Source organism: Rosa chinensis, chromosome 6 (genome assembly GCF_002994745.2).
Source record: "Rosa chinensis cultivar Old Blush chromosome 6, RchiOBHm-V2, whole genome shotgun sequence".
NCBI lineage: Eukaryota > Viridiplantae > Streptophyta > Magnoliopsida > Rosales > Rosaceae > Rosa > Rosa chinensis.
The window spans coordinates 53,335,930-53,363,342 of record NC_037093.1 but is presented as its reverse complement, the minus strand read 5'-3'; the positions used below and the strand labels follow the sequence as shown (position 1 = coordinate 53,363,342).

Genomic DNA, 27,413 nt, shown 5'->3' with positions numbered 1-27,413 from the left:
CAATATGGTTCTTCCAGCCCTAGGAGCATATAGAGCTTCGGTGACATTAATACTTGTGCCATTTGGCAACATAAATTGAGCTGGTCCTCGACCATGAATGAATTGTGATGGTCTAGCCATCGTAGTCACGGAAGATCGACCAAGCGTCATCCATAGAAATAGTTGCCTATGTCGCAATATAGTATGTGTGGTGCCACTATCAACAAGACATTCCAACTTTCCAGGAAACATACTGAAAAAATAATAAATTAAGTTCGGAATCAAAACATGTCCATGACATTGAATAATAATACGATACTTTATTAATAAAAATAGCCAATGATTACATCAAAGTTTACAAAGTCTAATCCAAAATATAAAAAATCAAACTTAGACAAACTGTAGTCGCTCATTCCGTTTGGTAACTCCAATCAAATATGATCAGGAAAGTAGAGAGAGATGTTGGTGGAGCGCTTAAGTATCACTAATCTCAATTACTTTCCTAGACATCATACTTCATTGGATGCGCCACATGAGAAAGAGTTAATACAATTGTCATTTACTGACTAAGGCATATTGCCATTACATAATTCTTGGAAAATAAAAAGGACTATTCTAATCAAAGTCTGCGGCATCCTTGTGCACTTCATCTTCAGCTTTGAAGTCCTCTATGGTGAGATTGACGTCTCCACCATATTCTTCTTCTTCTGCAAGGTATACTTCTTGCTCCCTCAGGTCTCTGTACTCCTTGTAGCGTGTAGCTAGTTGGGTTTTTGCCTTGCATTGCTTGAACCAATGCTCAGTTGATCCACATCGATGATACACATCCTTGTGTTTGCCTCCCTTCAATTGAGGTGCACGTTGTGGACGCTTCCTAGGAGGGTTGGTGCCACCACGACCCATGGCTCCTCCACCACGGCTAGGGACACCACTGTCACCTCTCCCACGTGTGGCATTGCCACCACGTGTATCCGCACCAAACTTGCAGTTTCCTTCCTTGTCAGGGCGGTTATATGGACCCATACGTCCCTCATGTCCCTTATTATTAGGGTTCCGCTCCTTGAGCCCTCATTTTGGTGCATTATAATTTGCCTCATGAACGCTCTTAGTTCCAATGGGTCTTGAATTATAATTCCTCACGAGTATGTTATCATGTTTCTCAGCTACAGACATAACAGTGATAAATTGATGAAACCTCGTGATCTGTCCAGCATTGACTTCGGTACGACATTGCTTTGAGACCACAATTGCTGAAACGGGGAAGATTGAGAGAGTTTTCTCAATTAGCTCTTGCTCTGTGACAGGTTGTCCACAAAATCTCAACATGGATTATAGGTGAAGAGCTTCTGAATTATATTCAGTAACAGATTTGAAGTCGGCGAAGCGCAGATTGTTCCATTGAACCTTCAAGTCAGGGAGGAGGGAATCTTGGACATTGCCAAAGCGCTCTTCTAGCGCTACCCATAGCTCTCTTGCATCTTTGATCGGCATATACTCCAATCTGAGTGTTTTGTCCATATGACGTCTCATCAAGATAACTGCTTGTGCATGCTTTGTAGGTGTTCGTAAGAACACGAGATCCGGGTTAGGTGCCTGGATTATGAGTAATATTCCCTTTGAAGTGAGGTGGTTCTCAACATCGGTTATCCAGCTATGGTAATTCGAGCCTGTTGAGTCAAGCATGGGAAAGTCCAGTCTTGGTTCATTCAACATCTTGAAAATAAGAAGAGAAGATATATTAGTTTCGGAGCTAAACTTCCACGAAAACTAAAATAATAAGATTTCCGAGCTATGTTACCAAGTAATCAATTTCCAAGAATATTTGGATTAGACCAAACAATGATGTTTTAATATGGTCACAATTTGATGCTTGCGGACGCTCTTAGTCCAAATATTATGAACACTCTTAGTTCATTGATTATGAACGCTCTTAGTTCGTTTATTATGAACACTCTTAGTTCATTAATTACGAACGCTCTTAGTTCTTTTAGCGTGAATCCCCACAATTCCGCTTATTTAATAATCTAACTCATGTTCGTATTATACAAATCCTGCAGCAAATAAAGGAATTTAAAAGACAAGAAAGCAGGAACTTTAATCACAAAAACTTACTTAATGATTCGGGGCTTGAGAACACGTGCATGTTGGAGCAGGCGTGTTGGGGCAGCAGCAGGTATCGGCAGCAGCAGCAGCAGCAGGTATCGGCAACAATAGCAGCAGGTTTCGGCAGCAGCAAGGGCGTAGGGTTGCAGGCGTGCTCGGGTGTGCAGGGAAGTAGGGCTGCAGGTGCGTTGCACAAGGGCTGCAGGGGCTGGGTGCGCACGCGGGGTAGCCGGCTGCAGTTTTGGTGAGGGGCGTTTTGTTTTTCTTTTAGGCTAGGGTTAGAGCTCGTGCTAATAACGTGTTGTAGTAAAAAATGGAATTGCATAGAGAATTGTATCTTATTTTTGATAATAACAGCCCTTTATATAAGGAATTTACAGAGTACAAGAAAGATAATAGAATCCGAACATAACTTGGAAATCTAGAACCTTCTCCTATTACAACTCTAGGACTAAACCCTAGTTTGAAGAGGCACACATGATGTTGACATCCTTCAACAACAAAGATAAATTCTAGAGAAAACTATTAGAAATGCAGATTTTTCATTGATACCATTCAACGAAACAAATAAACTATAAACACCAGGCGCAACAAGCTGCAAGCTGGCAATGAACACTTGTAGAGTTCTAAGAGGAGACTAATACAAAACAGATAACTCTAATATTCCTTCTACTATGCTTCAAAACGTTGCGTTTCGACTATAATAAAAATGATTCATAACACAGAGTGTGCCTATGATTAATAGTGCATTTTTTTGTTCGTCTTCATAGAAACAGAAGATCAGTACATTAGAGCGGTTATGTTCTTTATGTAATTTTCTTGATGTTTTTCTTCCTTTTCTTTTTTTTTATAAGAAAAGTTAAATTACAAAGAGAATCCTCTAATACAACCCGACCCCAAGTTGGTCCAAAAGAACTGCATTCCTAACTAAAAGGGGAAAATTGTTTTCCCAATACATCTCCGCATCATTAAAATGCATGTCCTAAGTTTGCTAATGCATCAGCTGGAAAATTGACTTCATGAAGAACATGGTTGGTTGAGAATGAGTCGAAGTAGGTGGTAATATGCTTGATATCTTGAATGATTGCCTTGAGCCTCCAAGAACAATCGCGTTTGTTTTGTATGCAGTCAATGATGAGCTTGGAGTCTCATTCTACTATAATTTTCTTCATGTTCCTTTCTCTTGCTTTGATCAAGCCTTCCCTTAGAGCGAGAGCTTCTGTGGTTGGAACAGTGGTTCTCCCAACATGCTTAGTGGCCGCCATAATGGGAGTTCCGCTCTGGTCCCTAATAATGAAACCAGCAGCAGATGATGGTTTTTTTACTGAACCATCAAAATATATCTTCAAAGTATCTGAAGGAGGGAAATGTCATTTAATGATGGCATGGTTGTTTTGTGGAGTTTTCCCCACCCCTTCAGGGTTATGCTCCTTGTACAAGTTCCAGTAGGAGTAAGCAGCATGGACAGTGCTAACAGGATTCAGAGGACTATTCCTGAAAATGCAGTCATTTATGCTTTTCCTTCCTTTTTTTTTTGGTGAGGAGAGAGCGTAAATGTATTCACCAATAAAATACAATCGAGTAAGAATTGAGACAGATCGAGTAGACGCATTCTTGGGTAGTGATAAATTTCCATTATAATTTTCATTACGAGATATACATTATACGTATGTTGGAAGTAGAAAAAATGAATACTTCCAACTGTGACTTAAGCATCGATCGAATTAGACATATAAATGAGACTCACTTCTCTTTGATTCAATGAGTCCTCACATATATGTTGCTCAACTTATGATACATAAATCGACATTCACTTTCAGCTCGATCAGACGTTATTCCAAGTCCCTGGTTCTTCTTTTACCGGGTCAGATTTGGTGGTGTGAAGCATGAATTTGCAGGCTCCAACAGCCTCTCCAACAGTCAAATGAATCCACTCCTGACCTATTTTCTCAATCAAGTCAGACTTGTTCATCTTCTTCATCACCTCGCTCCCAGGGTTTGCCAATACGAGCTATAAACATATCAAATGAAACGTGTGAGCTAAGCAATGGAAGGGAATTTTGAGGGCAAAAAGTTGAAAGAAATTTGATAGAAGTGTACCTTGAGCCCCCTTCTATCAATGATCTTCTTGACCTCATCAAGCATGCTTATTCCACTTGTGTCTATGTTACCAACAGCTGTAATAATAAACAAAAACAGATTGGGTTTCAATTACTTTAAAATTTCTGTTCAATTAAACCAATTCTTGAGAACAATTGATCAAGCACTTACCAGCCATGTTCAATATGACGTATTGTAAGCTACTTTCCCCTGAAGCTTTTACTCTATCTTCCTCTTCATCAATCCACCTTGCAATCCTGAAAGATTCACAAGTATTGCATTGGGTCAACATCTAGTTTCGATCACTATAATATCATGGCACAATCTCAAGTAAGCTCGAGGTTACTTGGGCGATGAAATTACCTTTCTCTTAAGTAGTTGGAATTGGCGAAGTAAATGGGAGCATCAATCTCAAGAATGAGGATTCCAGGAATATTGCTTGCATTTGTGTACTGTTCCACACTTCTATAAGCCATTGAATCCGGAACGTTTCCAAGCATAAAAGTCTTGGGCCTTGCCACAAACAATAGTACCCTCATCACTGATAGCGCAAGCTGTAAATATAAGTTCATTTGCACGAAGACTAATTAGAAAATTAAATTGTCATCCTTCATTTTTGAAGATCCAAGTGTTAGTTTGGGTTATATTTTCATACCGCTAACACAAGGCCAATTACGACACTGCCAAAAACAACGCCGAAGTATGCACTCATGCAGACGACAAAGTCAAACTTGTCAACCTTCCAGAGATGGATTGCTTCCTCGTATTTTATAAGACCGAGCATTGCGGCTATGATGATAGCTGAGAGCACCACAAGGGGAGTGTAGTGGAACAAAGGTGTGAGGAACAACAATGTGAACATTACTGCAATCGCCATCACAATGTTCGACACTGCCGTTTTGCATCCTGCATTGTAGTTCACCGCTGATCTAGAAAAGGGCCCTGAAAATTGCATTTAATTCAATGTAAGATGAGATCATGAGATGAAGATAATTAAGAAGCTGAATTAGCAAATGAATATAAACGGCTATGGACTTTTCTTGTGAAACAAGTTATCTTGTGAGAAGTCAATAACTTAACATATTCTATTGTCTCAAGAAAAAAATTATCAATCATTTATGCTTCTTGATCTAAACCTGTAGTAAGGTAACAAGAAGTGCAAGAACCGGCAATGTTCATCATTCCAAAGGCAATCATCTCTTTGTTTCCATCAATATGGTAGTTCTTGAACATTGAAAAGCTTCTCCCTACTGCTATTCCTTCCTGCACATAATCGCATTATCCAAACTGCTGAATTAGCAAACAAATATTAACTGGCACTAATCAACTACTACTTTATCACTTTCTCCGCCAGATAATCATAAAGTAAAAGAAGATACTCACGGCGAGAGCTATGATGGCGGTGATGATGCCGGTCTTGAAAGCTGTCGATAGATAAGGTGACACAAACACAAGATCCCCGAAAGACATAGGATTTAACCCCTTCTTCAACTCTCCTATCTGAAAAATTAGCCATGGATAAAAAAAGTTAAAAACCCAATTAATCCTCCAGATTAAAACAAAGAAAAGAAAAGGAGAAAAGGTTTTCTATGACGCCGACGTCCTCCTCCGACCCACCAACCAACTGAACCAATCAGAACTAGTACTGTCCTACTCTGGCGTGAGGATTGGGCAAATACGGCATAGAATATCTCAGGGCCCTCAACCAATCACCCTACTCTATTATTGGTGGGGGCTCAGCTCAACTAAAATAATGTAAAACGACTATACGAAACACTGAGCATGGAAGATGGTCTGGGTTTGAATTAAACTTTAATGGTGGTCCTTGACTGTAAAGTATATACACGTACTAGCCCTAGTTGGTGATCACGGACTGGAAAGGACCGGACCGGAATGGACTCTATTCACGGTTGTTGTCTATTCGTGTGTGTTTTTTACTCACCACTTGAACTCCATGTTTCTCAGCATGGGTGAGATAAACCAGCACGCTTCCCAAAATCACCAACGTCAGAGGTGCCATGGCTGATATCCAGAAGAACTTGGGTTTTTTCTGGCTCTGCATATTTCCATCATCATCAACACATTAGAACGAATTAAGTAAGTGATATAATTAATTAATGTTATAGTTTTAACAACGTTCTTTTAAGAGTCATATCTTTGAAAAATTTAGGGTGCAGGTTAAGGTTGAAAGTTGAAACCAAGAATTTCATGACATTACAAGACAGAAGCTGATTCCAACCAACCCGAGAAAATTGAGGGTCTAAAAGTTAGATGCAGGTTCAGAGTAATTTTCATGAAAGTTTCTAGATTAAGATAATATACTAATTCGATCTTACTATATATATATTATTATAAGTTGCGTGACAGGAGAAGTTTATTTAATCAATTGTTCCAATATGAAAATGAAAACATGACGGTATAGTAGGTTTAAAAGAATAAGTATCTGATTGGAATGAATAAACAAAGGGAAAGTGCAAGATATGGGTTTCGATTCACTTACAAAGTATCTGGTGATGAGGAGAAAGAAGATAAAGCAACATCCCAAAACCCCACTTTCCCATCTCCACTGCAACAACCATCAATCATTGTTAAACAAAGTTAATCAAACCTCCTTAATTAGCTTAAACAACCACTCGCAGTAATAAAGAAAAGTATATATACTCAATAAATTATCCAAACTTTAATTTCTTGGTTAGCTATACTTCCAACAGACCAAAACTAGGGTTATTTCACTCCAAGGCCAGCTTTTCAATTTGAAAGACTCTACGATTTAGAAAATGACCCTTAACCTTTTTAATTGGTAAAGAATCTTTTATCGGTTTAATGTTGACAAGAGTCAAACATATTCTTTCGTAATCCAAATGACGCTGCTCATGATAATCGATCACAATCATATTAAATGTGATAGACAATAAATAACATGGTCGTGAACATTGAGAGCACCTAATAACACCAATTCTATCATTAAAATAGAAGCATACATCACACGGCGCCTACTTCAATTAGTGAAATTGATCATATTTCATATTTGTGATATTTTGAGGAGTTCTAAATTTTCAATGGCTAAATAGGAGTATTTTAGGAAAATGACAACAAATTACAAACCTTATGTGTTTGGCTGAAGACAGAGCGCATAACTGACACCATATCTGTCCCTGTAGTAAAATGGTCTAGCCCCAAAATACCCTTGAGCTGTTGCAGACAGACCACGGTGGCTGCCCCCGCCATGAACCCTATTATGGTTGCATGTGATAAGAAATCCACGATAAATCCAAGCCTGCAAATCAAATCAATCACATGGATTTGTAAAATTTTCCAAAAACGGTAACCTTATGCATTTCGTGGATTTTACTAATAATTATGATTATCCGACAGCTTATGAGATTGTAAAGCTGGCTATTGGATCGATCTATGTCTTTTTCTTCTTTTTTTTGTCTGTTGGATCGATCTATGTCTGTAAGATTCTTTGTTTAATTTCCAGTACCCGTTAGAGCATTACTCTATGTATGAAGTGTGAACGAATCTCATCTGTCCAAAAATTGAAAAGACAAAATTGTTTGGGTAGTAGAAGACAAAAAAACCCAGAAAACCTGTAGATGCATGTTCCCGTCTTCTATCCTTTTCTGTGCGTTTAATTGCGTGAACTTATTGTTCTTAACCTACTACTCAAGTTAACAACCTACTTAGCTGGCTAACTATTGCTATCGCTTAATTTACCAACATATTAAGTTACCACATATAGAAGAAACTAGGACTATAGATTAGGTTGGCTGTAAATTATGACAATAATTACCTAAACAAACCCAACAAAGCTTGGAAAACTCCTGCGAAGAAGGTCGCCGTGAAAGCCAGGTGAAGATAGAGAGTGGGATTCTCAGTAGCATTGACCTCAGCTCCAAGCATTGAAGCCGTGAGAAGTGAGGCCACGGCCACCGTCCCCACAGCTAAATCTCTAGAGCTCCCCATCATGGCGTAAACCAATGGTGGAATAAAGCTCGAATCTGCATTAAACAGTATTACACGTTATAATTACTAGGTAATAAATAAATAAGTAGAACACTGTTGCATAAGTTAGTAAACAATTTCAGCATGCATCTGGATACTTACAGAGGCCGAGAATCGGAGGCAAGTTCGCCAGCTTGGCGTAGCTGATACCCTGAGGGATGGCGAGGCTGGCGATGGTGATGCCGGAAATGAGATCGGACTTGAGGAAGTCCAGCGTGTAACGCGGGCCCCACTCAAAGATGGGGAACACATACTGGAGTCCGAGGACTAGTTTTCTGGAAGCAGGTTGGTTCTTGAACTGCCTGAGAGGGTCGTCCGGGAAGAACGTCTCCTTCAGGGAGTTCTTGATCGTCGTGATGAACGGCTGCTGAGGCGGAATCGCCACTCGGGGGGACGCCTCCACATTCGCTGGAGGGTACACGTAATCCACGTTCCCCATTAATTAATCTCTGCTACTCAGAAAAATGCGAGCAGCTAGATATGGAATATTTGAGCTGTAAATGACTTTGCCACTAAGGAAAAGGCGATGATAAACGGTTAATTGCAGTCTCGGAAATGACAAGCTTGGAGGGACTTTAGGGTGAGACAGTTGGAAGGAGGAGAAGAAGTGTGAGCAGCTAGCTTGGTGTAGTGTGAGAGAAGAAGCCGAGTGGTTAAGGAAATTTATAGAGGTGGGATTCGAGGACGGTATGGGAGGATGATGATGACGATGACGATGACGATGACGATCCATTATTTTTTCATTTTGAAAGTGCGATTGGGGACCCACGCGAATTGAATTAGTGAAGAGGTGACACGTTTACAAGTTACAAGTGTTAGATCATTTTTAATTTCTATAAGTTTTTGAAAAATTCTGTGAGCTGCACACCTCGTGCTCTATTTTTGTTTACTCGTCTATAAAAGGAGGCAAAATCCAGGAAGCTCACGTATAGGTAGGTTTCCTTTTTTTTTTCCCTCTCTTTTTTGTTCTTCAGGGGTGTTTTGAGGCCTAAGGCGAAATATTAGAAAAACATTCTTAGCTCTTGATAAGAGATATATCCATTGTGTTTTAAATCTAGAAAAAGGGAAAGAAAAAAAAAGTTTACCAATTGAGAGACAAGAGATAGACAAAGACTAGCTAGAGCAGAATTGATGAGAAATTTCAAGTCGTTCAGGAACCAAATTCACATTTTTAAATAAATGGATAATATGAAGAGGCTATTCATTTTTTATTTTCATTTTCTATTCCCTACAGATAACAAAAGGCAAAAATTTTGAGGTTTGTTAAACTAAGGCATTAAGCTTTTTGGATAATCCGATCTATGCGATGGTTTTATAAATTCTCATCACAAATTAGGATACAAAATAGGCTAGTCAATTTTAAAAAGCCTAAACTCTTATCTCATAGGAAAATATGAGGCATTCCAAAGCCTGAGATCTATGACGACCGCCTTAGTTGCCTTGGCCAAGGGACGGCCTTTCTGGCCTATTGCATGTTTTGCCACTGTGGCATGAGTTTGTTACGTGATGGAGTTTGAGTGGGTTGGGGTGGATATGAGGTTCTGTTGACACGTGTTAGGTTAAGGAGTTGATTAGTTCTTTGACAGTTATTTGCTGGCAATTGATCGACATGGTTGAGGTTAGATATTTCTCTGATTAAAATTTAGAGCTACATTGTTAGGGTATAGAATTGATTGGTCGTTAGATATTTCTCTAATTAAAATTTAGAGCTACATTGGTTAGGGTATAGAATTGATTGTTCTCTAATTAATTTAGACCTAATTAAGTTAGGGATTTGACCAAAAAAGAAATTTATGTAATGTATTGCATGTTGCTTTAGCAGCTTTACATGCAATAGGCTAAATATCAAGAGTATTATAGAGCAATTCTTGCGATTGCAACTGCAATTTTATTTCACTTTTGGAGTTGTCTACTACTTCTTTAGCTCTCTGATATAATTAGATTGTTATTGGCAATAACTAATTAACTAAATTTGAATACTTGATTACAATCTTAATCATTTCATCATTTGAGTGTTTGATCTATTGATCGACAATACTATATTTGTATATTAATTTCTACAAAGATGCGCGATTTTTTTTTTTTTTGATCAAGTAAGAACTTCATTAATAAAACGAAGATTACAATAAGAATGAGAGATAAAAGCTTCGACCGAAACTTTTCCCACTTTAGACGTCAACCTTGACGTCTATACTAACGCACTGTGGAAACCACACTAGGCCCCGACTCCAAACATACTAGAAAAAACTTAACTAAAAAGACTAAACTGGCAGAAACAACAAAACGTTTTGGAGCAGAATCAACCAAGAACACTAACGCCCACCCAGAATCCACCTAGCCAACATTTGATCGACCAAGCCAACACTTGTCATTGCTTCAAACCCGACCAAAGGGATTGCTGGACAGTCAGACCTAGAACTAAATAACTAAAAAATGTAAAAGAACAATGATGGCGCTTTGAATGGAAAGTTGATAAATTATAGTCTAGAAGGTAGAACTGGTAGAAGTGGGGTTTCTAATTGTTACTGTTGTTTACATAATCAACAGGTAAGACTCGAGAGTCACTGACTTCCTTTTGGTGAAGGGTGTGATCGAGTTACTATATATAACTATCAGTTATAGATTCCACAACTAGCATACATGCCCGCGCGTTGCTGCGGGTTTTGGAACCGACTGTGCAAGTTTTGAATGACAACATTTAGTTAATATATATAAAACAACTGCTGTTAAAACAGCTTCTCAAAAATACATCGATTCATGCTCCATATCAGGAGCTAACATTACCATTAATATAGATGTTCTGGTAATGTTCAAATATATATTACAAATGCTGTTAAAACAGCTTCTCCAAAATACAGTGATCTACTTATAGACTAACCTAGTGACTATATCAAAAGTGACGTCAGTTGCTGAGAGGTTGTTAGCCTAGTGATGATTAGCTGTGGAGGTTGTCCAAAAAGTTGCTGCCTCCATTTCTATTTACGCAAAAAGTGACATGATATTTCAGTCCATTTTTTCCTTGTTCATAGTGTTTGTGGATGATGTTGCTAATTCAGTGCTTCCTTCCCTGTTATTGTGAAAGTAAGAAGTTATAGAAGAAGTCAAAGAAGTGATAGGTAAACAAATGAAATTGACATGCATGTAGTTGTTACTTGCGGGGCTTTTTGTCTGGATTGCTAGCTGCCTGCCGTCTCTCTCTGAAATCTCACTGCTGTCAATTAAAACATTTAGAAATCATAAATTTATATCAAACCAAATATCAGAATACTTATATATAATATTCAATCAGCAAACCTAATACTATAAAAATCAAAGAAAGGAAAATAAAGACCATTACTAAAGAATCATCATCAACCTTAAGGTAAAGGACTGTATAAGGCAATTGTTAGGCTCCAAAAGTTATTCTTGTTAAAAGTGAAGAAAGAAGATAATATGAAATCGTATAAAAATATTCATTCAATCTTTGGAAGCATAATACTGGAAGCATACATTCTTCATGATTAAATAATAAGGCCGGTAATTAATTTCAAACCATAGTAACTTGCAGTAAACACAAAGTTCTAAAAAACGCTAGGCGCTAGTCGGACGGAAGGTCGGGGACTAGGCGGTTTTAAAAAAAAAAAAAATTATAACATATAATTATATAAATAAAAATATAAAAGGTATTATAATGTTTGAAAATAGTAAAAATACTCAAAATATAGATAAAATGTTCAACAACAATGAGATAATGAGTTCTTAATAATAAAAAAAAAATTGCAAATTTGATTCTTCCATCTCCGACATTGCTGAACAACAACCAATCAACCATTTGACCATTTCTATATATGCAATTCAGTTTACCAAAACTGAGCCTAATTCAAAACTTTAATGAATTACCAAAAACTCAAAAAGTCCATAACAGAGCATAATTAAAAACTGAGCATAGGCAATAATCAATCACTAATCATGCAAAATAGATGAATCAATTGATTCAATTCCCATTCACAGAGGCCAAAACAGATGCAATTCAATTAATCAACTAATTCAATTCCCATCCAAAATAGATACAGAGGCCAAATATCATCATCTCAAAACAATGCAGTAAGCAAAGTCCAAAACAGCTCCAACAATCATGAATCAGAAACACCACAGTCCAAAATCCAAAACTTAAGTATGAGATACACAACTACAAATCAATTAAGTTTATAACATTCACCGAGCTTGCAGAATGCCAGAATCACTTCAATTATGACTCAAATCAGTGAAATCACTCAATGCCCAGCAACTTAACAAGACTAACCGAGCTTGCAGAAACACCGAATCCAAAACCCATAAATCGAGCTTGAAGAATCACCAATTGAACCCAGAAATCGAGCTTGAAGAATGAAGAATCACCAAGCTTCGAGGTTGAAGAATCACCGAGCTTGAAGCCTTGAACCCAGAAATCCAACCCAAAATCAAACCCAGAAAGCCCTGAAAAGTGTGAACCCAGAAATTGTGAGATTGTGAGAACAAAACCTAGAAATTCGATTGAGAGTAAAACCCAGAAAGACTGAGAATCGAGTTTACTTGCGAGTTGGAGAGCTAAAGAGCTGGCCGGAGAGCGACTGAGAATCGAGTCAATCGACTGATCGAGAGAGAGCCTGTAGGATAGAGAGAGAGCGACGGAGCGACGAAACCCAAAAGAGAGAGCGACGGAGCGTTTCGCGTTTTGAGTTTTGACTTTCAACCCAGAAAATAGGGTTCTCTCACCTATCTTCGCGTTTTGGTTAAGAGAAAAAAAAAAAAAAAAAAAAAAAAAAAAAAAACCCAAACGCTTAGGCGCCGACCGCCCAGCCCCCACCCAGGACCGCTCAGCCCCACCTAGGCGGCCGACTTTATCCCCAGCGCCCAGCTCGCTCGACTAGGGGGAAATCGGAATGGAACTGATGTGCCTAGAGCCTAGGCGGCCGCCTAGGCCGATTTTTAGAACCCTGAGTAAACATAGATCTCATCAGGAAAAAAATAAAAATAAAAGACGAACAGTTTTCATTTTATTAAGTTTTAACAAAAAATCTGAATAGGTAAATTCAAATTCATCCATCAAACTTGCAAAGTAATAGCTGAAGTTGAAGTTGATGTTCAAGCTCTCTCTATGCTAATCTGCAATGCTGCAAAAACAACACTTTAAATGAATAACTAACTCACTCTTCCTTCCATTGCTTCCAAGTGCTAACACTTTAACATATAGTTTCAAATACATTAACCAAGCATACATTTAATCACAATTAATTAAACACCAAAACTGTAGATTTAAAAGAGGATAACAAATATAAACTGCAACCAAGCCACTCGAAGTAAAGAATCAATCTAATAAACAAAGAGGAGCATATTATGCCAATTTGTTCAATACCAATACCAATACCACAGTAGCCACTTTAACCAACCATATTTGCAGAAAAGGATTTTTCAAATCCCAAAGCATAACACAAAACAGAGAAAAACAAACAGAATTTTCTTTTTACGAAAAAATATTTAGCGTCACATGATCAAAATAAAGCAAAAACAATGATCAAGTTCATACAGTAATGCTAATGATCAATTCCATACAATGATCAATGTCACACATGTCATTGTATTAAAATATGATTGAAAATAATCTTCACTTTTGCCCAATCTGCAATCACTGTTCAATAATACTAATGTTAATATCCATATATTAGTGTTGCTTAGATGGATTACATTACATAAATATGTAAAGAATAAGCAACAGAAGCATACTTGGAAGACTTTGACTATTGATAGGGTTGCACTAACATTATTCTGTACTTATTATTATGCCAGCTTAGTAAACAATTTATTCTTTTATGCGCACTCTAGGATTTGGATCCGGCTCCTCTAAAGTGAGCAAGTCATGAAGTTCGTGAATTTCATAAAATCTCAAACCTCCATTTAATCTAATGGCTCAAAAATTTCCATGCCAATTAACAAAATTTTAGAAATTTCTTTTCCATATTAACTTTGATGCTATGCATTTTTTTTCCTTTTTTTTTTCTTTATTCAGTCATCACCTTCGTGATTCTCTGCTTCTAAGAACCCAGGTTTCCATGGATCTCATAGAAAACCATGAGTGCTTCAGTCCTTCATACTCCACATAGATAAAATTATTGTAGTTCATGAACAATTGGGATTTACTCCAACGAATTTATAAACCAAAAGCCATAAAATAGCCAATTGGAAACCCATCATCTCCAGTAATCAATATAGGATATAAACTACAAAGCCCATAAATGAATGGTAGAGGAAACTGCAAAATCTCAATTTGATAGTGAAGAAATAAATTAAAGCTTTTGCTATTCAAAGCTGAAAACAATCCTAAGAAAATTAGCATCATGTTTAAACTTATGAATTCAGATATGAAAATTCGCTTGATCATAAAGGCAGGCAAGACATTTTTTTTCCTCTTTTTGATAGAGAAAAACATGACTTATATATAAATGAATAAATAATCCAAATAGTTGGTATTTTTTAACGTGGATATGTTTGAGCCATTAGATTAAATGGAGGTCGGAGATTTTATGAAATTCACGAATTTCATGACTTGCTCACTTTAGAGGAGCCGGATCCCTCGGATTTAGCCTCAACCTTACAGGTTCGCTTTGACATTGTATATTCATTTGTCACATCTTTGCATATTGGCAGATAGTTGAAACTGAAAGATTATTAAAGTCAATCCTTTCATTTGAAGAAGTTCTGAGTTCTTTCTCGCGAGTCTTTTAGTACCCAACTTTCTTGTATTCTTAGTCTTTATCTTCTGTCTCAATAAAAAGAATTATTGATATTGGATTCTTTCCCTCTTTCCTCCCTCCACTCCCCTGCTCCTATTTTTTAAATTTATTATCATCACTCAGGCTTATAGTAATTCTCTCCTAATATCTGTTGTTTATCATGCCCATCATAAAGTATTCGGATTGCACTATCTTTTGCCTAACTTAAGACTCCAAATGCAAACAAACCTTATAACAAATAATGAAAATTTATAAGAATATAAGCATATGTTATACTGATCAGTAAGATGTAAGCTTACTTACATGCAATCTCTACTTGTTACACACCTTCTTATATTATTCATATAAGGTATTACACATTCCATTATTAACCATAACAATGACATAAATATGAAAAACAGAGGAATATAGTTATTACCTGATCTTGAAAGATAGGACAGGTGGCAAGAGGGAGAAGTTCTCGTCTCTGATCTCTTCTGATATTCTGCTAACAGACCGTGCAGTAGGAATTGTTTTGATCATACTGATATGACTCGAATTATGAATGTAGCAAAGCAGGAAAAGACATGCACTTTTACAGGTTAGCTTCTTTGAAAAGTCATGATTCCTAGTTTCTACTAATGTCTTATTATTATTAAACTGTTATAGGATTTTCAAATTACAAATTTCTTGTTTCCATAGAAATAATGATCAGTGATGATCAGATCATTGATTAATGACCATAAAATATTGTAAAATAATATGTTTCCATAGAAAGTAAAAAAAGGAAGAAATAACAATCATGACAAACCATACCTCAAGAGAAAGGCAACTGCATCAAGGAAGCAAAGAACAACAATCCAAAAATCAGAGAACAGAGCAATACTACCACCTCCCGTTTTTGTTTATTGAAATCCCTACCAAATGCAAACAATATTACATTACTACAATAAAAAAGAGAATACTGAAAGATAAACCACAGAATCTTAGATTAAAAAAACAAAACAAAACAAAACCAACAAATCAGATCAAATACCTTCCAGTTCTTTTCTTTCAAGCAAACAAAAGCTCCTCTCTTCTTCCTTCTCCGTCTTTCAAGCAAGAAGGATTCCTCTCCTCTCTGTTTGAGAAATAACAAAACTTCAAGTACAAATAACAAAACTATCAAAACAAACTCACTTTACAAACCTTTGATCCATAATTAAACTTCATAATCTCAAGATTATGAACAAATCGAAATAAACACATCAAAACAATCAATGCTAATCAATAATAAACTTTCCGACAAAAACCAAAATAAAATAAAATCTCACCTAAAGTCGTATTCTTTGTAGAGCCTCCAAAGAATATCTCTATCCACACAAAAATATGATGCAGCCTAAACAATAAACGATTACCTCACAAATCAATTGATTTATTCACAAACCAAATCAATTAGATTAGTCCAAAATCAATAGCTCACTCACCTGTTAATCTTCTGCTGTCAATTCTTCTTCCATTTCCTCCACAATCACTCTACCTCTCCTACCACAAATCAATCACACACCGAAGAATCTGACACGAAAACATCAAATTAGACACACACCAAACAGTATCTCACAAAAACCCAACAAATAAGCATCGAACCGAACACCAATACACAAAACAACAACATGTAGAACCCATCACCCAACAACTGCATACCTTTAGATGCGAAAAGCCCAGCCAAGAACAAACACAGAAAGAAACAGAGAAGATCACGCTAATCACCCCAACACCTTTTGATCTAACAAAATCCAAACCTCATCATCCCTCTCCTTCCTAAGAACAAATGAAAACACAGAGCTCATCAGAAAAACCAAAACGCCAAATTAATCACATGCAAGGAACAAACAAACTCTCAATGGAAGAAAAACAAACAGGACGACGACATGCACAACCTATTCTCCCTAAATATCACCCAAGAACGCAGAGGTGAGGCAAAAACAAAGAGAATGAACGAAGAGAGAAAGAAGATCGCATCTCTGACCCCAACACCTTTTATACCTAGGTCTAACAGCAGATCGCAATTAAGCAAAGAATGAAGGGCAAAACGGTCTTTTAACAAAATCGGCTCCGCTCAAGCCGGTACTGTTCATAAGCCGATGAACAGTTAACTGAGAATTAGAAGATTATAAATTTTGACAAGAAAGTACAAAAACTGCGGCTCAACTACTACTGGCATGAGTCTGCTATAAGTCTGGTTGAAGCGAATTTAATTGCAGCATATGTATAAATATATAAGGGTTAAATACTGTTTAGTCCCTGCATTTTGTCTCTCTCATCGTTTCAGTCCCTGACATTCTAATTTAATCTAAAAACTCCATGATCTCAGAATTTCCCTCTAATAGGTCCCTTCCGCGTCAAATTAGGAGTTGGCCTTGGGTGAAATGTCAAATATACCCCTCTGTTATTTCTTTTTCCTTTTTTTTATTTTTCTTTTTTCCTTTTTAATTTCTTTTTTTCCTTTTTTCTTTTTTCTTTTTCCTTTTTAATGATCATCATATCTTGCTGCATCAGTAGCGCCATGTCGGCGAACCAATCCAGATCAACCCGAAACCCCAATTATTGTTCTCCACGCCGGCGGCCATTTTTCTTTTCCATCACTATTCTTCTTCTTCACTTCTGGTTTTGGTCAACTTGGCCATCAAAAACCACCATTTCAACCAGACCCAAAATCCAAATCACCATTTTGAGCAAAACCCAAAAACCTCAGAGTCTGAAAAAATGGTAGTTTTCAGTGAAAAGTTTCCAAATTGAGGCCTGATGTGGAGAGAGAGTGGGATTTGAGTGGGAGAGAGAGAAGTAGGCTGTGAAAACAAGAGGGGAGTGGTTGAGCGGCAAATTTCCGAGCTGATTGGGATCTGCTTATGTTTGAGAGATGGCGTCGGCGACGATGGAGACGATGGCGGATCCGCTAAGAGACAACGGAGGGAGATGGCTTCAGAGAAAGTGAAGAAGTGATCGATCAGCTCCTAGCCTCTTGCTTTTGCTCGATGTCCATCTATACACTGCCAAGCTAGGTCTTTGCTGGGTTTGGTTTCAATTTGGGGAGAGAAACAGATGAGTTGTGGAGTTTGATCGGAATGGGATTGGTGGGTTGAGGAAGGAGAAAGTAGGTAGAACGAAAAGGAAAAAAAAGGAAAAAATAAATAAAAAGGAACAAGAAAAAAGGAAGAAAAAGAAAAAAAGAAATTAAAAAGGAAAAAGAAAAAAAAGGAAAAAAGGAAAAAGAAATAACAGATAGGTATATTGGACATTTCACCCAAGGCCAACTCCTAATTTGACGCGGAAGAGACCTATTGAAGGGAAATTGTGAGGTCAGGGAGTTTTTAGATTAAATTAGAATGTCAGAGACTGAAACGATGAGAGAGGCAAAATACATGGACTAAATAGTATTTAACCCAATATATAAACTCGTTTTCAAGTTTGACTGAATTAGCGTAAACCAGTGAAATGCATGTTCTCGGTTTGCAACTGATGGAATATCAATGCCTAACATTGTTCGATCTTTCGTGGATACAGAATTCATGGTCGACTCGACGAGCCAAATCCCTAAAGTCGGATCGCGCAGCCGGTGGAAATCATTCTTTATATTCCCACTTTGATAATTATCTCTTTGCTTACATCATATCTTTCATCTCTGTTTGCTTGTTTAAGTAATTGCATGTGTCATAGATAGAACAGTTCATCTTCTTTCTTTTCAAGAAGAAGATTAAAATATAAGCATTTTGTAATCTTCTTAGACCTAATAGGGAAGGAAAGCAGAAGCGTTTTGATTTCTGAATGTTCGTTCTAGTTGTTAGAGTACCAAACGTAACATCATTACTGTATAGTACAGTGGAGTGTACGTACGTGCACCCAATTCGGCAAATTGACCTAAAGATGAATAACTCTATCTCACAAATCACAATCATGCATTAATCAATCAAGCATTAAGGTTAAGTTTGAAACGCTATCTGACCTTAACCTGCATGGGCCACGGCATATTCGGAACTTATCACTTTCTCCCGGCCATTTTGACGTCCTACGGCTTGAAAGTTTTGGGTCCAGTTTGACCCAGGTCACCTCAACCCTAGAAAAATCTCTTGCAAGAGTAATTAACCTGTCAAGAACGTCATACGGCCACGTAATAACAGTCTATTTTTTTTAATTAAATAGTGATAAATCAATGGGAAAATGTCAATTTACCTAAATTTGAGCTAAACTAACCCTATTTACCCAAACATCTTATAAGATTGCCCATTTATCCAACAAATTATATATTTTTTTGCCCTAATACCTAATTAAGTTATTTTTTTATTAATTTTTATTAATTTTTGGGACAATTTTGCCCACTCTCCCTTTGTCACTTAGAGAGAGAGAGACTTTACCGGAATTCGGTCTCCTGAATCAGATCACCTGCCGCCAGAATCCGGTGACAGGCCGCAGGAATCCGATCATTGATGGCCGAAATCCGGCGACCGGTGTCTTGTTTTATTGCCCCATAATAAACTTTTTATTACCTCCAATAATACCCAATAAACTTTTTATTACCTCAAATAATACCCAATAAACTTTATTGCCGCCTAATAAACTTTTGATTGCCCCCCAATAAAAATAAACTTTTTATTGTACCCCAATAAATTTTTATTGGGGGTTAATAAAAGTCTCCGGCGACCTCTTTGCGAACTTCTAGCAACCTTCGGACCGGTGACCGAAGTCCGGCATCCATTTTTATTGCCCCCAATAATATCCAATAAACATTTTATTATCCCCCAATAAACTTTATAAAAATTTATTGGGGGGTAATAAAAGTCTTCGGCGAGCTCTTTGGAAACCTTCGGTGACCGGTCAAGGGATTCCGCCGGCCGGTAACCCGAGTCCGCGCAAGGTCTTCAATGATTTTTTAATTATTTAAAGGACAAGCTTGTCTTTTTACATTTAAATTGGGTAAGTGAGCATACAAATCTTTTAATTGAGTAAGTGAGCATTTATTAGGCCCAAATTTACCCAGAGCCCTAAATCAATGTTAAAATCGTACGTGCTTATAAATGTTATTTCTTTCACAATAGTCAAACATGTTTTTAAAGGGTTACAATAATTTTCAGATCAGATTAAAAAAGGGTTACAATAATTTTCATAACCAGTTTAAATATTTTATATTTCGGAGGTTATAGAAAAATTGCGTTAATTTCTTGATGAAGCACTCGAGATTTTAATTTATTTTTAACTTCTTTGAGATTCTAAAATTAACACAAGTGTTTTCAGATTAATAAAGACGTGACAGTATTTGGCAAAAGAAGTTAAGAGTCTTTTGTAATTACACGAGCACTTTCTGTAATTTTTTAAGAAGCACACTACTTCAAGTACTTTTAATTGTGCAAAATATATTAAAAGAATCATACATGCGTTGCACACTTTTCCAACAAAAGATATAATTCTCCAAAAAGAGTCTTTAATCTTGTATATGCATTTTTGTTCCCAACAAAAGCAACTCCAAACGGCTCTTCATCTAAAATTAAGCTCTAGGATCTTGAGCTCTGCTCAAATTATCTTTAACCCCAATTCTTAATGTGGCCATTGGAAGTCTCTGAAAGACACAACAAGATCGATATATGGGGTCTCATTGTCATGATAATTAAGAGGCGTACTTTTATGTTTCCATGTTCTTTTGGTCAGTTGTAGTGGTCTTCCGGTACCAATATGTTAGCTTTAATACCAACTTTAATTTTGACCATCCAATAAGGTCTTAGAAAGACGCCCACGTACATACCTATCATTTTTGAGTGAAAGTTCGATATCAAATCCAATTTGATCAGCTAGATCGAGAACATCCCCGTGATTAGGATTATTGTCTTATTTAGAAAAATCATCACTAAAATTATTCAAGTAGCTATTTAACAAGTCTGATGGTTATGATCTAGGCTCTAGCCAGGGTATGTACATCTCATATCTGCATACCGTTAATAATGTGAACCATAGATTGCCAAATTAAAGAAATAAACATTTTTTTGTTTGTGACAGTGTCACGGGTATGAGGTTCACATAAGCCAAAGTTGGACAACTAATTAAGGACGTTTCTAATGTGTACGTACACACTACTATCTCAGAAAAAAAAAAAAGTGTCCATCAAGCTGACAAAATTGGCTAATCTTATTATTAGGCATAATATTGATATTTTATTTAGCCCTTTAGCACCTTCATTAGTAGCTTCATAGTTTAATTACAAAAATGAATAATTGTACTGGATAAGCCCAGGCAACCAATAAAACAAATCAATTGATTAAAAAAGAGGAATAGAGGATTCAATTTGTTTGAATACCTAAGATTTAGTAATTAGTAGACGAGCGTCTTTTAGGTTTTAGACTTGTCAATAATGTTGCTCGATATCAATAATGTTGATCGAGTAGTATTTTCTTAAAGTAAGAAAACAAAGGTGTAAGTAACAATTAGTAATTATATATTATTTTTGGTTAGAGCTATTAGGTCTTTTTCAATGAGAAACTGAGGGGTATAATAATCTATATCTCTGTCAAACACAATGAGACATTCCAAAAACTATAAGCTGGTTTCGAGTGTATTGGTGTGAGCTAGTCTATACCTACCACACAAACTGTGTCTTTTACCAATAGTCAAAAGTTTATTATCATTTTTCACTTTTCTAAAAGAACGCATAAGAATGGAGCTGAGATTTATATCCAATCCGGTCAAGTTCCTTCAATTGTTATTTAAACAAAAAAAAAAGTTCACGTTTTTCTAACTATGCTATATATTCTAGTGGGATACACATTATTCTCTCAACCCCACTTATAATTTCATTAATTTCATGAATGCTAAATATTAAACATAACATAGCCGTTGACACAAACCGGCCAACCCCGACTGCTCGGAGGAACTAAACTTCTGCATGCCAGCAGTGACTAATATATATAGTTCCGGCCCCACGAATAAAGGGTTTCTCTAATTTCTATTTATCATATTTAACACATGCTTATGTTTGGTCTCTGAACCCTAAAAATTGGGAGCCACAGACACACATTTTAATTTGGAGAATCAGATCGATGCATAGTCACCACACCAGAAATTAATAAAACTGCAGAATGAGTAGATCGATTATGCATGTTAAGTTTGTGATCGTAATTAACAAAGATTTTGTGAGAAATGTGGTCACTTAGAGAATACATTTATGGATGGGAGTTAGTTAATGTTCAATATTTATTACAAATATATAGATAATTAACATGAAGACCACAAAATTTATAAGCAATTATGTACGTGAATGCTAATTATTTGTGGCGAGAGTTGACAAATTTCATTTGTTTTCCCTCTTTTTTCTTTTTTTTTTGGATTTTTAATGTACCATGCTTTTGTCATTGCTAGGTATATTGAATCCGATATCCCACTTCAAATATCTAGATAATGCATGTAGAAGTCTCTGGGTTCAGAAAAAACCTGCTCAAGTTAGAACCTTCCTAGACAAAACTTCCATGACATTTCCATAAACCCAATCGATCGATTAATTTCAACTTCTTTTGCTTTATTCCAGAGACCCAGAACTTTCTCAACTACTCATCCATGTTGCTTTGGATTAAAATATTTGTTTTACCTCCACTTAACCTTAATAATGGGTTACACGGTGAAGAAATTATGAACTCGATGATTGAATAAGCATAATATCCAAAACTTGTGGTATTGGTGAAATGCACAATCATGTCCAATATCCATGGTTTATCTCAAGTGGCAGAATAATTGAACATAATTATTGCTCCTACGAAGAATTTGATTTGGCCGGCTTTCATTGTTTCGTCTCTCGGATTTCCGTATGGATATGGTAACTAAAAGGAGCCACTCCAAATTAGGGTTCAAGGTGTCTGCCCACAGGGGGCTAAAAAGCCAATGAAAACCTGCCTTTACTACGATCCCATCATCTGCTAGACCTTATTATTTCAAGTTGTTTAAGTGAAACACGTAGAAATGGGGAAGCTTTCTTAGCAACAATGGATCAGAAAGTCGATCATTCATGCAGAGATGCACTGATGCACATGCTCTGCTTTACTCCAACTTCAGTAAAGGTTGATTTTAAGAGCTTAAGGGTGTTTTGGAGGTGTTCTAACAATGTCACAAAATAGCTGGCCTATCCTAAATTTTAGGATTTAGGGTTGGGCCGAGCCGGGTTTAGTTAAAGTTAACAAAATTTAGGGCCGAGTCGAGCCTGGCTGGGGCTTAAATGCTAACCCTTACCCGCCCATTAGGGCTAGGTCGCTAGGGCCGAAAGAGCGGGTCGGCCTTCCGAATATGGCCAATTAAGGCCGAAAAATGCCTTATTTTTTATAACAAAAAGAAATATATGTTTTTTCTTTCTCAAAATGTGGTTCAATGGTTATATAGGTAATCCAAGACCTTTTTTTTTTGTTGAACATATTTAATATATATATATATTTTAGAATTAATTTAATAACATTTATAAAAATTAGTCAAGGTGGTTATATTCAATTAAATATCTCTCTAAATCTCCGAAGGGAGCTTCTATTCATACCTCTCAATTTGACATTTTGACCTCCCCACTTAATAGACCTCCAACTTACTTTTACAAATAACCAATTTGCTATCTACACCTCTCTAATTTTCCTATAATGACCATCGTCCAATAAAATCAATAAAAGTCCTTTTTTTTTTTTAGATTCTATTTATACTTTCAAAAATTAGTAGTTAGACCTCCTTTAGTTTTTGAAGATTTAGAATTGCAGCAATTTTTTTTTTGGAATTTCATCCTCCATATACAAGTAACAGAGGAATGGGCGCGAGCAACTGAAGGAATACCAAAATTTTTATGATCTTCAAGAGGAGCATCATATTAGGCCAGTGATCATTTTGTTTGATATGGGTGATGAGGTATTTCGTAATATGTTGCTTCCAGAATTTGTATATGAGACCTATATGTGGAGTTATGTTTTGCGTCTTATGGTGTGGAATGAATCTGTAGCTATTTTTGGCCTAGATCATGGTATAAGTTTTCATGAATCCTGGGGATTATGGGTGGTGGAAGACTTTGGTGGAGTTACGGGTTATTGGATAAAGCAATTTTTTTTATTTTTTTTTGGAAGTTCATCCTTCATTTTACGAGGGAAGTCAAATTCTGAAAATTTTGACTACAACGTTAAATAATGTTTGACGATATATATTTTAAGGTTTACATTAGAGGAGAAAGTTTTTCCCAAGTTGAAGACTATTATTGTTCATAGAGATAAAAAGATATTTTTTTTCCTTATTAATGTCTTTATTAGTAATTTGACATGAGTTGATCGACAAAGTCAACTATTACTTAGAAAAAGAGAGAGGTCTAAATATCAATTTTGGAGGTATGAATAGAAGCATATTATTATTATTATTTTTTTTTTTTTTGAAATAGAAGTTGAATTCATTAGATCAACAGCAAAATGGCTGAAGTCTATCAAAATTTACGTAAGAAATCCGGCAAGAAAATCCCGAGTAACCTACCTAAGCTAAAGTAAACCTTTAAAGATCACTGGGACGCTCACATTTAAGCGAGCCTATACAAGAATGAAAAAACCTCGCCTCCTATGGAAAAGAAATCATTTAACTAGCCCTCACTTGTCAATCACGCAATTGTGGTATAAAAAAGTAACTAGAAATGTCATAGAAGACTCACAGAAGTTAATCCAACCTCACATAGGCTCATACCTTAATATATTAGGGCCCAGATTTTCTTGACCTGAGCCCAAGTCCGTAGGCCTAAACCCAAGTCAAAACCTTCCTAGTAGGAATAGTCCCCTGCCCCATCAGCCCAAAGTTGAGCCCAGGCAGAAACCCAAGCCAACAAGGGAGGAGCATCCCTGCTCACTGCTCCTTTGCCGCCACCGTTGTCCTATCCTCCGACGTAACACCATTCGAATAGCTCTGACGGCCAACTTCTCCAACCGTACATCACCATCCTAAGCAAAGATCGCTGAAGCCTCTTCCTGCTACACCTGCAGTAGAAGCAGCCGAAGCTCCGAGATCCCAACCTCTCAACCAACATGATCAGATCACTGCCCCCAATTCAGGCACGATCAGCTGCAACACCTCCTCAACTGCCCAATGGCTGTCGCGATTAGAGCCTTACTGCCTCAACCTGTTTCCGTCGAGCACTCCACCCGATCAGCGACGCCACCGAACAAGAAGTCTGCACTCCTTCCCCTCACCGTCGCTGTCCTTGCTGCCTGGTCTGGGGACCTCTAGGTCGCTGCCGCCACTACACGAAAAACCCTAGGTGGGTTTTGCCGCTCGAGATCGCTCCGAAAGACTTGGAGGTCCTTGCTATTTTGCTCCTTTATGAAGCCTGGGTCTCCCAATATTAATTGTTGTTTAACAAAGAAAATAAAAATTAAAGAAAATAAAGCTTACAAACAAAGAGATAAGTTGTATGTTATAGAAAAAACAGAAAACATATTTAAAAAATAGAAAAAATATAAAATTATTAGGGCAAATCAGGCGGGCTTAAAGGGCTGGGTCGGGCTTCATTTGCATGGCCCATACCCTGCCCTATTTGAGAAAGGGTCGGGCGGGCTTGGGGCGGGTTTAGGGCCGAAGGGCCAAATGATTACCCCTACCACAAAGAATCCCTTAAATGGCCAAAGAAAAGATCCCTTAGTGGAAGGGCGGTAATATAGTCATATATATACATGGCTCTTCTAGTGAGGGATCTATTGTTTTTGTCATTTTAAGGGATCACTTATTAGACCAACTTTTCGATCACATATTGGATCTCGACCGTTCAGCTTTTAGGTCCTTATGAGTAGATCATTTCTGTAAATTTTCAGCCAAGTTGATAATCGTTAAGGTACCGAACTAGATCAAATCAACGGACGAACCGAATATGTCCAACCTGAACCGTTCATGTTCATAATTGTAAATCAGGATTATGAACACCCAAACGATCATTAATTTGGCTGAAAATTTGCATAAGTGATCTACTTATGGAGACCTAAAAATTGAACGGTCGAGATGCCGAAATGTGGTTGAAAAGTGTGTGCCACAATGAATCCCTTAAGATTGCAAAAAAAAGAAAAAAGAATCTCTTAGTGGAAGAGCCCACACACACACACAGATATATATATATATATATATATATATATATAGAGAGAGAGAGAGAGAGAGAGAGAGAGAGAGAGAGAGAGAGAGAGAGATGTAAAAGATCTTCTTCTCCGATCCAACCTTAATATTTTCCTTTGTTGTTTCTAAAGGTTTCTCTGTGATCAAAACTGTTCATTTTAAATTGCGTTTAAAGATTAAATCATTAAGTTTTCATGCAATCAATCAAGTCAAAAACGTTTAGTCTTCTAATTACTATCTGATATATAAATAAACAATTACGATGCAAATTCATAAGTAAACGATCTTCAAATTAATTGTGATAAAAAAAAGAATAACGGTTCCTATCAAATAACTACTCTGAGAATGATCGGAGAATGAAGAAAGTTCCAAGAATAATACACTGATATTTTTAGCATATCTCAACGACATGAGTGTATCTTCTCAAAAAAAAAAAAAAAACAAAACAACATAAGTGTATCGCACAGTCTGCGCGGCTTATAACACTGAAGTCGTGAGCCATTCAAATTAATGTCTAATCTTACATTACGAGTCTTTAGTAATACTACATTACTACGAGCACATGCATAGCTTCATATACTAGCTGATAGCCTGATATGACATCAACAACTGATGATCGTTTCAACTTTCAAGTACGTAAGATGAAGATGATATGACTTGCTAGCTATTCCAGTGTTGTATTAAACAGGATCATGCATTTTGAATTTGCTTTCAGGAATAATGCAGGATTTACGTTGACTTAATCTGGATTATTGGGGTTGACTTCAATGAGAATTTCTGGAATTTGGAAGACACCATAATTTGCGTTTCCAATTCTAAAAGAAAAGCAAGAGAGCATGATTACACTATGTCCCTGGGGAGCAAAATATGTGGATATAGAAACAAGGTACCAATATTCTACCTGAACTATGGTACCAAAATCCAGCTTTCTTTCGCAAACACAGTGTACTGTTTCAACAAATCCACTATGCTATAATTGAGTAACAAGACATGTGGATTGTGATCCCCCCCATTTCAAATGTGGAAGCACTGTTGTTTCCATCACAATTTTGATTATTATTGAGTTAAAAAGATTTTGGTGCCTATATACATGTGGTTGTTGAAATCATTGCAGTTCATGTTGCGTAAGAGCATTGTATCTGTGCCTTACATTGAAGGTTCATTTGCTTTCACCAGGTAGAAGGAATTAGAAGATATATATATATATATATATATATATATATATATATATATATATATATATAGGGACCCCCATACAAAAAGGAATATACGACCACTTCAGATGAAATAATAAAAGTATAAATAATGGCCTTTGAAAAGGGTATGTAATGGTGGTGGTGGACTGGTGGGGGTGACCCCACCAAAGATGCTTCTGATATTGCCTTC

The 27,413-nt window shown here is 36.8% G+C and overlaps 1 protein-coding gene and 1 long non-coding RNA gene across 6 annotated transcripts; both read right to left on the bottom strand.

Annotated features, from left to right (window-relative positions):
- Window positions 1–3,693: 3,693 nt before the first annotated feature.
- On the bottom strand, window positions 3,694–8,833 carry LOC112170338 (sulfate transporter 3.1). The gene is made up of 12 exons (XM_024307597.2): window positions 8,290–8,833; window positions 7,976–8,183; window positions 7,288–7,459; window positions 6,683–6,748; window positions 6,125–6,238; window positions 5,566–5,682; window positions 5,319–5,445; window positions 4,838–5,124; window positions 4,546–4,736; window positions 4,354–4,439; window positions 4,183–4,259; window positions 3,694–4,093 (listed from the first exon to the last, which is right to left on the bottom strand). Exons 1-12 carry the CDS (start codon window positions 8,624–8,626, stop codon window positions 3,908–3,910), a joined length of 1,968 nt encoding a protein of 655 aa, XP_024163365.1. The 5' UTR covers window positions 8,627–8,833; the 3' UTR covers window positions 3,694–3,907.
- A 2,043-nt stretch (window positions 8,834–10,876) lies between these two features.
- On the bottom strand, window positions 10,877–16,888 carry LOC112174101. Of its 5 annotated transcripts, XR_005802161.1 has the most exons (11): window positions 16,835–16,888; window positions 16,599–16,715; window positions 16,382–16,469; window positions 16,229–16,293; window positions 15,952–16,035; window positions 15,732–15,832; window positions 15,355–15,459; window positions 12,739–13,319; window positions 12,470–12,642; window positions 11,340–11,398; window positions 10,877–11,254 (listed from the first exon to the last, which is right to left on the bottom strand). It is a non-coding gene; the product is annotated as an uncharacterized LOC112174101 (long non-coding RNA). The 5 variants fall into 5 exon arrangements; XR_005802164.1 differs by having other exon boundaries at window positions 15,952–16,055; window positions 16,599–16,883; XR_005802160.1 differs by having other exon boundaries at window positions 16,599–16,883.
- Between the last annotated feature and the right edge of the window lie 10,525 nt (window positions 16,889–27,413).